This window comes from Mirounga leonina, unplaced genomic scaffold (genome assembly GCF_011800145.1).
Source record: "Mirounga leonina isolate KUSES-001 unplaced genomic scaffold, KU_Mleo_1.0 Mir_154, whole genome shotgun sequence".
In the NCBI taxonomy this organism is placed as follows: Eukaryota; Metazoa; Chordata; class Mammalia; order Carnivora; family Phocidae; genus Mirounga; species Mirounga leonina.
The window spans coordinates 60,659,090-60,671,078 of NW_023270389.1; the positions used below are offsets into that span (position 1 = coordinate 60,659,090).

General features: G+C 48.7%; 1 protein-coding gene across 1 annotated transcript; it reads right to left on the bottom strand.

Annotated features, from left to right (window-relative positions):
• Nucleotides 1-205: 205 nt before the first annotated feature.
• MAP1LC3C (microtubule associated protein 1 light chain 3 gamma) lies at nucleotides 206-7,403 on the bottom strand. The gene is made up of 4 exons (XM_035010944.1): nucleotides 7,276-7,403; nucleotides 7,119-7,174; nucleotides 6,613-6,719; nucleotides 206-3,772 (listed from the first exon to the last, which is right to left on the bottom strand). The coding sequence occupies exons 1-4, from the start codon at nucleotides 7,331-7,333 to the stop codon at nucleotides 3,484-3,486; spliced, it is 510 nt and encodes a 169-aa protein (XP_034866835.1). The 5' UTR covers nucleotides 7,334-7,403; the 3' UTR covers nucleotides 206-3,483.
• Between the last annotated feature and the right edge of the window lie 4,586 nt (nucleotides 7,404-11,989).

Consider the following 11,989-nt stretch of genomic DNA (forward strand, 5'->3'; position numbering starts at 1 on the left):
ATAGTAAACATTTTAGGCTTTGCAGGTTTTATGGTCTACGTCACAAATACTCAACTTTGCCAGTGTAGCCCAGAAGCACCCAGAGACCATGGTAAAGAAATGGGGAGGCTGCATTCATTCCAGAAGTACTTTATTTACAGAAATAGCCCCATGTCAGATGGCTGGAGGCTACAGTTTGATGATCTCCGGTCTGGGCGCTCAAGGGAATCGGATCAGCTTTAGATCCCACGTTAGCTGTGACATAAGCAAGTGCATTTTTATCTGCCCTCCTTTGGTTTTACGGGCGTGAGGAGAGGGTGGCTAATGCCGTAAAACAGGCAACAAAACCAAAATGGTTTCGTGCCTGACCTCATCACTGTGGAAACAACCAATGGCACAATCCCATAATTCTAGTATCTCCCTCTGACAACGCAAGTTCTCAAATTTATCACCAAACATTAATGAGCCAAATGTGCTTGGCATTACTGGGAGCTGCAGGGAACCCAAAAAAGGAAAGTCACAGTCCACTGTTCTTAAGCATTTTTGTTGTTGTTGTTGTTATGGTAATAAGACATAAACACATAATCACAGCACATTCAAACGCCCATAGATAGATAATTTATTAAAAGCGCATGTGACACTTAGCGCATTAGGGAAAAATGGAACCTGTATACTTTCTTCTGTTACCAAATAAATTCCAGTTGGTTCCAATACTTAAATGTAAACAAAGTGAAATCATTGGTGCTAGAAGTAAACACAGGATGGGTATACATTGTTTATAATCGTGGGGTTGGGAGAAATTTTCTATTGAGAACGGGAACTCAGAATCCACAAGGAAAAGATCACATAAAGATAAAAAGCAGCTATGTGAGAAAGTCTGCCATAAACAAGATCAAAAAGAACTGGATAATTATTTTAATACAAAGCGTGAATTACTCAACTTTGTGAACTCATAAAAATCAATAGGAGATGATGAATACCATAACAGAAAAGTGATAATTTATTGAAGAACACATTGCCAATTAATCTTATGCATCTGAGTAGATGTGAAGAAAATAAAGAAAAAAAATCCTGACCAAAATCAATTGAGATTCATCACCTAGGGACAAGTCAGCTGCAGTCTTGGCTCCTTGGATCGCGGTGCCCTCCCGCTGCTCCTGAGGATGGCTGTCCAGGAACCCACGCTGAGAAAGGCCACATGGAGCCCCTCCAGGCTCAGCTGGGCCCACCTTGGGCCATTCTGGCCCAGGGGTCGGATAAGAGACTGAAGAAGCCTCTGGATGATCCCAGCTCCCAGCTGTTCAAGTCACTCCCAGCCTTTCGGGTCTCCCAGCTGAGTCCCCAGACGTCAGGGAGCAGAGACAAGCTGTGGTCACTGTGCACTTTCTGGAATCCTTACCCACAGACACCATGAGCACAAAAAAGCCCGGATTGTTCTATGCCACCTATGAATTTTGGCTGGTTGGTTAGATAGCAGCAGGAAACACTGTGCACCGCAAACAAGGCAGCCAGGGGTTGACGCAGGATGGAAGCCATACTGGGAACGGTCTTGGAGACCGAACAGAACACAGCAGCTCACCCAGCTATGACCCAGCATGACGACAAGCTTAGATGCTGGATTCCAGAGCAGGCACGGAAATGGATAAGGCTGAGAGCAGGAGCACCAGCCCCGGGCACCGGCAGTTAGGTGGCTCTCCAGGGCCAACCACCTCTCATCAAGGTCAGAGTCAGTCCTGGGTCGTAGATTCATTCAGGAAGAATATTCATCCCTCAAGGTGAAGCAACAGGATGTGTCTGAAGAACAAGCATGGCAGGCACTGTTTTCTTTGGCAGATGGCAAAGAGGACTCGATGAATGGGTGTTAGAGGAAGTGAGTAGAGTGGTAGAGTGGGCAAGCCGGGCAGGGAAAGGACAGCCGAGGGCAGGAGAGAGGGCAGGCTGGCTGCCTGGGAGTTAGGAAGCTGATGCCCAGAGTGAGCAAAGGACACAGGCCAGCTCCGTGACGTAGGGGGGGTGGAGATCACACCTTCCCTGAGCCTCTTTCTCCAGTTAGAATGCTTCTCCTTTCCTACTTAGCAACCTTAAAACAAACTCCAAACACCTTAGCAAAGTTGACCCTGTAGACCTGGCCCCTGCTTAACTTCTCTCCCCTTCCCCGCTGCCTCCGCCCAGAATCCTCTCCGTTTGTCAGGCTCACATGTTTGGATCTGCCCGGCCACCTTCCCTCCCTGCCATGCTCAGCCTCCACCACTGGCTCGTGGTCATCCTTCGGGTCCAAGTGAAAGTTCTTCCCTCCCAGAAGCTCTCTCTGGCCATCCTGCTGAAAGGATTAAATCTTTGAATCACCTTCTGTTTTGTTTTATTTTTCTTTATTGTACTTATAAGCATCTAAACTCGTCTCGAATATTGTCTTTTCTCCCTCCCTGGAATTGAAGTGACTCCTGAGGGCTGGGACCTTTCCTGTCTTGGTTAATGTTGTATTTCCACGACCTAGAATAGTGCTTACCATTTAGTAAGTGCTCAGTAAATGTATGTTGAGTATAAATAGGTAAAAATCCTTTCGAGACAAACTCCTATCCATGCTTCAAAACCCTGCTCAAGCTGAACACCCTGCAAAGCCTTCCCCGACAAATATGCTGGTACTTTGTGCCGCAGCTTCTAAACAAAACACCCACCATCATTCATTTGCCAAGCTCTCCTGCGCACCCCACTTTGCAGGTCTCCCCATGGGCTAAATTGGTGAACGTGGGCTCTGTAACTCAAGCAGCCAGCTGGATCTCTCAGAGTAACCTCATCAGAAGGGGTTCTCGCAGAGAATGAGGACTGCGGGCAGCGTCCAAAGCCAGACTCCCTGGGCTCCCATGCCAGCAGACCTTGTTGTGTGAGTTTGGAAAATATTTTTGACCTTGCTGGGCCTCCACTTCCTCATTGTGTAATGAAGATCACAATAATTAGCCATAGAGGGTTGTGATGAGCACACGGGGTGCCTGGCACATAGCAAACATGCACAGGAGTTAAGTGACTTTGTATTGAACAGTTGAATCTTTGGCATAAATCTGTACTGCATAAGTACACACAACAGAATCGAAGAGGAAATAAGCAAATTGAGCGAACGCTGTGGAAATACAACGGTCATCTCTGTAACAATACAGAGAAGGACCCCCGCCTCCAGATGAGCCGGTTCACACCGGCTCCACATGGGGGCTCCACAGGGACCCGTCCACAGCCCGAGGTTCCCTATGACCGAGCACACGTGGGACTCCTCCCCACACGGGGGTGAAATCAAACTCCCCAAGGGCCTGACGCTCCCACCACAGAAGACACGTAAAATCCATCTCCAGCTCACCGCACAAAACCATCACACAAGCTCACCATTTCTTACTCAGAAAAGACTTAGTATGTCCAGAGTTCCCAAGAGCCAGCCCACTGTCTTAGAGCACACAGAGCATGGGGCCCCATAAAGATACAGGGGCGGCCAGGCCTTCCTGTCCTGGGGAGTGCCGATCACTGAGGGGCAGCCCTGTTCCCTGGACCGCCTGCCACACACACAGGAGGCAGTCTGTCCCTCCACAGGTTAGAGGACTGGCTCTTGACACGCACTAGAGAGTATGGCAGGGTCCGAGCTGACCCCGAGCAGCCAAACATCTCCTGGGAGGCGTAGGTCACATACACAAAGCCGTCCTCGTCCTTGTAGTCCCTGTAGACTTCTGCCATGGTCACACTCATGCTGACGAGGCTCCTGTTGTTCACCAGCAAATAAAAGGCTTCGGTGGCCCCGAGGACCAGGCGGCTCCTGGGTGGGGAGGAGTGAGGGGGCAGGAAGGGAAAACTTTAACTGGGCAGGGAATGGGCCCCTGACCCAAGGCCTGACTCACCTCTGTTTGTCCACTGCAAACATGCTGACCCAAGGAGCCCACCTCCCCGCTCGAGCGCATTGCCCTCAAACTTGACAAGTCCCCAGGAGGGCCTGATGAAAGCAGATGCCTGCACTCCACACACACAGATTCTTTTAAAGATTTTATGTATTTATTTATTGGAGAGAGAGAGTGTGTGTACAAGCAGGGGGAGGGGCAGAGGGACAAGCAGACTCCCTGCTGAGCACAGAGCTTGACATGGGGCTCGATCTCAGGTCCCTGAGATCATGACCTGAGCCAAAGTCAGACGCTTAGCTTAACCAACTGAGCGCCCCCAGGCACTCCTCGACACCCAGAGATTCTGATTCAGCTTGCCTGGGAAGCATCTCACAGGGCTGCAGAATCATGATGCTCAGGAAGACTGAATAGCTCCCTACTCCTTCCCTGTAGATTTAAAATACCTTAAGTCCTCCCGGTTGGACCAAAATGGTCAGGCCATCCCATCATTAACTAGGAGACATACCAACACAAAAATGCTACACTAATAAGCCCCTCTTTGCTCTCAAACGCAAGGTATGTACATCGCAGACATACAAAGGAGATTCCAGTATCTCCCAGCATCTCACTGTTCAACAGCCTTGGGATGGCATTTTGGAAGGTTGTTTCTCTTTCTTTCTTTCTTTCTTTCTTTCTTTCTTTCTTTCTTTCTTTCTTTCTTTCTTTCTTTCTTTCTTTCTCTTTCTTTCTTTCTTTCTTTCTTTCTTTCTTTCTTTCTTCCTTTCTCTCTTCTTTCTTTCTTTCTTTCTTTCTTTCTTTCTTTCTTTCTTTCTTTCTTCTTTCTTTCTCTCTCTCTTTCTTTCTCTCTTTCTTTCTTTCTTTCTTCTTTCTTTCTCTCTCTCTTTCTTTCTCTCTTTCTCCCTTTCTTTCTTTCTTTCTTTCTTTCTTTCTTTCTTTCTTTCTTTCTTTCTTTCTTTCTTTCTTTCTTTCTTTCAGCTCCTGAGCAATGGGTAGCTGCTCTTTCCTCTCCCTACCATCCCTCCTCCCATCTCAAGGAGATGGAGAAGCAGCAAAGTTCAATTGGACATGCTGTAAATATCAAGGTCAATCTGAGGCCTGACTCCTCCTGCGGTGGAGGACAACATGGCCATGTGGACCCCCAGGTAAGGGCTATTTCTCTGCAGCACAGTTCCATTTGCTCTGCTTGGAAAGACAGGCCCTGCCTGCCCACTCTGGTCTCAGAGCTTTGAACTTTCAGGTGAGCTAGGTCTATGTGGCTATGGGACACAGGTGGCTGGAAACCGATTAATTTTACAACCAGATAATCCCTCCCAAAGTAACCCCAAAGATTTCGGCTTTGACAATTGCATGGGTGTTTTGGGGTAAAAGAAGTGCTCTACAGTGGGAGTGGGTGGAGCTGAGGACAAGTGCATGGCCTTCAGCTCTGCAGGGAACTCTGTTCCCAGAGTCTGCATGCCCACCTCCTATCTCTTGCCGTGCTCTCTTTTTTCTTTAAGACTTATTTATATATTTGAGAGAGAGAGAGAGAGCATAAGCAAGAGGGGCAGAGGGAGAGGGAGAGAGAATCCCCAAGCAGACCCCACATCGAGAATGGAGCCCAGCACAGTGCTCGATCTCACAACCCTGAGATCACAAACTGAACTGAAACCAAGAGTTGGACACTTAACTGATGGCACCACCCAGCTGGCCTGCCATGCTCTCTTTCAATGAGGGTTTTGGCATTCCCTGGAGAAGGAGGCTATGGGCAGGGATTTTTGTCTGTTCTGTTCACTGCTGTAAAAGACAGAGCCTAGAAAGAACAGAAAACATAACTGATGCTCAATAAACATCCTGGAGCATCAAATGTTGAGATGGGGAGGTGGTCAGGACTGGTGGAAAAGAGAGGATGACCCCTGTCTGGGAAGGAGAAAAAGAATGGCTCTCAGAACTCCACGGGTTGTTTCCCAGGGAGGTGGGGGAAGGGGTATAATCCTAACACTCATGTTCCCTTAGCCACCTCCACCTCACTCTGGGCCAACATAAGCTTCCCTGAGGAGAGGAAATCGGGATGTTCTTAAATAACTCGTCAAGAGAAACAGAACAGAGACAGACACACTCATAATGAATTCTTGAGTAAACAAGCAGCTATGCAACTCGAGAGGGCTGGCCTCTCCAGACTTTTCAACCCTACGAAGAATTACCCCCCAGGGGTTACATTCACATTACTCCCAAATCATTTTTACTGAAGCCATGTGTCGGGTGACACTACTTAACCCTATTAAGCTTTAAAAATAGCTCCATTTTCTTTGCTGTGCCTTAACCCAAGGGAGGACCATGTGTGGGGACGCCCTCCCTATCCTCCCTCCCAGGGTCTGAGCAGTGCAGGGGGCATTTGCCTTTTGAAGAGGTGCCCACTCCCCCAGTGCACACACACTTTAAAGGTACTGTGTTTCTACTGGGAAAATGCAGACTGGGTTTCAAGCAGCATGTGGAAAAAAGGATCTTCTGGACTAGTTCCAGAGCCAAGATGACCTCTGAAACTTCTTAGAAAAGTTGGCAGCTCTTATTCTCTTTAAACTTGTTATCTGTGGGTTCTCCCACCTGTTTAAGTTAGATTAATTCTCAGAGCATCTTTTCTGGGCACTACAGAATCTAAAAGGTGAGTCACAAAGGAAATCTTTTCTCTCTCTTCCAGAATGCCCCCATCCTCAAAACCAAACCAACTAACAAAGCAAACGGAAAAAAGCCCAGCATGCTCCCTGACGTGCACTTTGTCTCCTACCGGATGACGCTGAGGAATTGGGTCATGGTCAGCTCCTGTGGGACCAGGAACTTGGTCTTGTCCAGCGGAGGCAGGAACTTCTCCCTGGGGTAGCGTTCCACTATCACCTGTCAAGAGGGTCAGTCCCTAAGAATGTGATTCCGAGCTCTCCGTATCTTAGAAATTTAGAATAGGGAGAGACTCGGTTTTTTTCCCCTTCTTCTTGTTATTTTATTTTATTTTTCAAGGAACAGAGTATACTCCTTTTCTTCTTTTTCTTTTCTTTTCTTTTTTTTTTTTAAGATTTTATTTATTTATTTGACAGAGAGAGACACAGCAAGAGAGGGAACACAAGCGGGGGGAGTGGGAGAGGGAGAAGCAGGCTTCCCGCAGAGCAGGGAGCCCTACGTGGGGCTCGATCCCAGGACCCTGGGACCGTGACCTGAGCCGAAGGCAGACGCCCAACGACTGAGCTACCCAGGTGCCCCAGGGTATACTCCTTTTCAAAAAGCACAATGAAGTCTTACCGGGATCTTGTTTGGGAACTTTGCCCGGATTCCAGCAACTTCCTCTTGTCTGGTTGCTGTGAATATTTCAAAGACAAAAGAATAAGTAAACAGCAAGAGAAGTCTGTACCCTCTTCCCTCTCTCAGGCAGTCCAGACAGCTTCCCTTAGAATTCTACCTAAGCTCTTCCTCTGCTTGAAGGGTCTGAGGCTTTGGGTTTTCTGTGGAGTCTGCATTTTGCTCAACAGCTGTGTCTGTCTCTGACTTAAAAAAAAATCCCACAACCGGGACCTAACTCATTCCTCAGCTGCTTCCAAACCGCCCACAGGAACCTAAAGGAGGCCCTTATGTAGGGCTGTGTGACATCAGGCCTCTCCAACCCTCCCTCTCCTCCCCCTCCCTGGGCAGGAGGAGGTCAGTCCCGAGGATGGAGAGAGAACAGCCACCTGCTTGCTGCTCAGACAAAGTCACTTTGCTCACAATCAGTTCAGGCTATTTCTTTGCTGGAGAAATTAGGGTTCACAATAAAATCAGTGGCTGCGTCATCAAACAGCCTACATCTGGGCTGAGGACTCTGGAGAGGCCAAACAGCGGGTTCGCTAGGAACAATCTTGCGCTTCAGAAAGGAACCATCTTGAAGGTGGGTCAGGACGGAGCTGCCGGCCCTGAACTGGGCTGCGTTACTCCCACAACGGTCCTTGCCAGTTTTCATAGAGAGAAACCTATGATCAGAAAGGTAAAGGGATTTGCCCAAAGTCACACAGCCAGTAAGAGAGGGGGTTGGGATTAAAACTCCGATCTGGTGCCAAGTAGGGCACAGTCCAGTATATGCTGCCATTTTATCTTCTCTGCCGTAAAGGGGGGGAAGGAAGCCCAGTGACCCCCAAGATCTCCCTTCGAGAGATAAGAAACAGAGGCCCATAGGGGCTAACTGGTTTGCCTGGGATCCAATGGTTGGTAGGAGGCAAGACACAGATCTCCCAGGTCCCAGCGTCCATGGTTTGCTTCCAGACACATACGCACATCCAGGCAGACCTCTTCACTCCGAGTGAGCAGAGGGGTCACATTTCCCAGCAGAGTACCTCAACAGTGAAGTCTTCAAAGGGACATAAAGGGACATAAAGGAAGGTGATGGTACATTCTGTACGTTTGCTTCATGAATCCGAGTGTGAATCTCAGCGCTTTGGTTAATCATCAGGAATGGACATCGAGTGATTAAATGATAGCATCACTGACAAGTGGCCTCATCCTCTGTCCTTGGACATCCTCTGTCTTTAGAAAGGACACGTGTGTTCATGGGGCTGAGATAATAAGGAGCAAGTGTGGACTGCACGTCTGTAGTCAAGCAGCTTTCAAATGCACAACCTCATTTAAGCCCCAGTTGCCTTGTGGGTTGGAAGGGCAGGTAGGATGCACATCCTGTAGATGCACACTCAGCCAGGGTGCACTGAGGTGGGGGGCCACGCCAGGCCGTCCAGTTCCCAGGAGTGGGCCTAGCACCCAGGACCTGCAAAGCTGGCTCCACTCCTGGCCCTCAATTTCTGATCTTAGATAAATCACTTCATGTTACTAACTATGGTTTTCCTTGTTCCAAAATGATTACTTTTACCTGATTAAAATGGTTTGTTTTGCCTAACGTGGAGTGGTTAAGTGGGAGTTGAGTGAACTCATTTATGTGAAGCAGCTGGCGCAGGGCCTGGCACCAAGTCCGATGCCCTCCCTGCACCGGGCCTCCCCAAAGGCCCCACAGTCCGGGAACGTGGACGGGCATTGAGGTTTGAAGGCTGAAGGAAATAGCTCTGGGTTAGGGCCAGGAGAAAATAAGTCCCAGCTGCAGTGTTTGGTCCGTCATTATTAGGGCTTTGAGATGTTTCCTAACTGCGCTGCATTTGGCTTTCTTGGCTGCCACCTGGGATTAGCTCAGCCAGGCCTACCTCTCAGGATATAATGGGGGTGAAGGCGGTAATAGAACAAGGGACTTGGGGAAAAAATAAAATATGGCAATACTCATAGAATATCTTGTCATTCAGCAAGAGAGTGGCAGAGATCATTTTTCTTTTGTGGAAAAGCTTCTTTTTCGAGGGGAGCAGGGTGTCCGTGGGTGCTGTGTGGCCCCATCTTGCTCCTCGGGCCAAGGGGCAGGACCAGTCATCTGGAAGGTGACCAAAGCCATATAACATCGATGCCACAAGGACTGTGGGGAAGGAGATGGGAACAGCACCATGGTAAATGGCTGGAGTAAGAGCCTCGGCTTGATTCGGGGTCCTGGCTACTGATTTTAGTAAGCAAAGCCCAGCTTTATTCTTCTTAGAGCTTTCCCTGTCCCACAGGCAAAGCATGTGAAAGATGAGCTGGCTGAGCTCATGCTGATTCGCACCCACTGGGCCCTGCTCCATCTCCTCCAACCTGGGGCCTGGGCAGGGGTCCTGGGACTAGAGAAAGCTGGTCAAATGAGATGTTGGGTGGTGCCAGCAATGGGGATTAGGAAGACTCATTTCTCTCCACCTGTAAACATGCCTGTGTCCCACCTTCTTAAAATAGGAACAAGTCAACCTTCCCTTGACTCTACCAGACATGTGAATGTCATGGAAAGAACAATTTTGAAAATAGGCTTGGGTCCCAGATCTTCCTGACAAGTATGTTACTTCTTTGAGCTTCATGCTATTCATTGGCCAAGTGAGTATGCTTTTGCTCGTCTCCTAGGGTTGTGTGACGATGAAATGTGGGGAGCTCTGGGATGTCCGTGTACACGTGAGATGGCACAGTGGGGGCTCAGGGAACACGGATTCTCTTACTACTCACCTCCTGTGTAGCCTCTAGCCGGGCCCGCTCACACTTCCTGAACCTTCCACAAGAGTTGCCCGAGCTCATTCTTTCCACTGAGCTCACTGCCTGTCTTCTCCTTCAGCTGCAGTCTGGAGTTTGTCCCAACACCAGTGCGTGCTCTTGGGAGGTCAGCACTAACACATACAAGCACCTCTCTTTAGTCCTTATTTTATTTGATCTTTGATCCATCAGCGTGTGGAATTGTGCATTTTCTCCTTCTGAAAAGTCTCATCTTTTGGGTTCCTTGGGATTCTTCTCCCTTTTGTCCCCCCACCCAAACTCTGAAGCTGACAGTTCTCCTTAAGGCTGCTAAGGAGATAAGTGGACTATCCATTATCCATAATAAATCCACATTTACTTATGTGAATAAAAACTTTCATAAAACATCTCTATATTTCTTGATCTGTAGCTGTCTGTGGCCTGCATCGAGTGCGTGCAAGCCTATGGAACAGCAGAATCCTTGCTGCGCACATTGAGCTTAAGTGAGGCCCCCCCCGCCCAAGGCCTGGGATAACCATGCTCCCAACCCCATTGCTGCCCTAAGCCCCTGCTGTGTACAAGGCTTAGAGCCACCAAGAGCTCCTGCACCCTGATCTTGACATTCCTCCAGTCCCACCCCAGTCCTCATCTCGCTTTATATGCTTTCCTGGGATGACTTTAATCATTCCTGAGGGGGGCCCTCAGGTGACTCAGTTTCTTTAATGTGATTAAGAGCAGGCCTGTCCCCTGGCAAATGTAGATGTGTAGGGCTTACAGAGGGACTAGGACAGACCCACGTTGCTTTCCCATCCTGTCCTATTGTGGCTGTGTCATTCATCCTTCCTGGCTACAAGCTTTTATTCCTGGGAAACAGGTATAGGAAGGCGCTGGAGCAGGTGGGAGGGCTTGATGGAAGGAAGCCTCCATCAGTGTGTACATTTCCAAGAGGAGAGGTTCTGGAAGCCTGATTCCTCCAGGGAACTTTGCCTGCACTTGGTGGCTTCATGGTGGCCGTGGGGGAGACAGGAGCTGTGTGTCGAAGGGGGGCTCCTACTGCTGCAAACACCCAAGACTTCCCATCCTAGATAAGAGTCACTCAGGATGGGAACGCGATGCTCACATCTGCAAGGTAGAAAGCTGAAGTTCAAACTTTATTTCATTCTATTTTATTTTCCTCATCAAGTGCCTTTTAGGATGCTGCTTACCAATGAGACTTGTGTATCTGATCAACGTGGATGAATACACTTTATTCTGAGTCGGACCATCAATGAAAATAGAAGCTTCTGGTCCCAGTCCCAAGTTAGCCATGGAATGATGACGTCACTTGAGCTCAGAATCTTCTTAGTTAGCCTGCGAAATCATTTTAATGCTGGAACATAGCTATCCTGTCCCCAAGACAAAAGTAACCCCCAGTAGCCACGAAACAAGGGCAAAACCTTGACTATCTGCGTAGGCCCAGTACTTAACACAGAGACTGGCATATAGTTCATGCTCTATAAAGTTAATTGCATTTCTCTGCGTGCAAACCGCCAACACAGAAGAGTGCCCAGTCACACAGTGGTGTTGCCTGAAGCATTGCATGCAGGGAAGGCAAACTCATATCCAGACCATGTATTGGTTACAGTCAGATGAATCGCAGCTTCTTCCAGCAGTGAAATGAGGCCAATGGCATCTATGGCCACTGGGTGACTCACTGGCTGGTGAGTTGGAATTCATGCTGCTGGGCCCGTGCCTTGCCTCCATCCCATGGATTTGCCCCCGTGGATATTCCTTCACACACTCATCATTTTAACCCTGGGGAAAGTGGGTGTTGGTGGCCAACGTGAACAGGTTAACTGTCCAAATCATTCTGTGTCCCTGGCTGTTGATTGCCTCCTTGTGGTAGCTCTCTGGTGGCATTTACATGTGTTATAAAGATCTCCACACTTTGCATCTGCACCCATAGGTGCATCCTCATGCCTCTTTCCTAGATGTCCCTGTCCCCATTCTTCAGGTTTTCTTCTTACAGCCCCTGACTCATCAGCCAAGACATTTGCCGCGGCCCAGGAGTCTATAGAACGACTGGGCATACTGCCCGAAGCTCTGCC

Excerpts from the sequence above, each read along its gene's own strand:
- MAP1LC3C (XM_035010944.1), bottom strand. The coding sequence starts at position 7,333 with ATGCAGACTCCACAGAAAACCCAAAGCCTCAGACCCTTCAAGCAGAGG. Across the intron at positions 7,175-7,275 it reads CAAGCAGAGGAAGAGCTTAG|CAACCAGACAAGAGGAAGTT; the intron begins GTAGAATTCTAA and ends AAATATTCACAG. Across the intron at positions 3,773-6,612 it reads CAATTCCTCAGCGTCATCCG|GAGCCGCCTGGTCCTCGGGG; the intron begins GTAGGAGACAAA and ends CTCCCCACCCAG.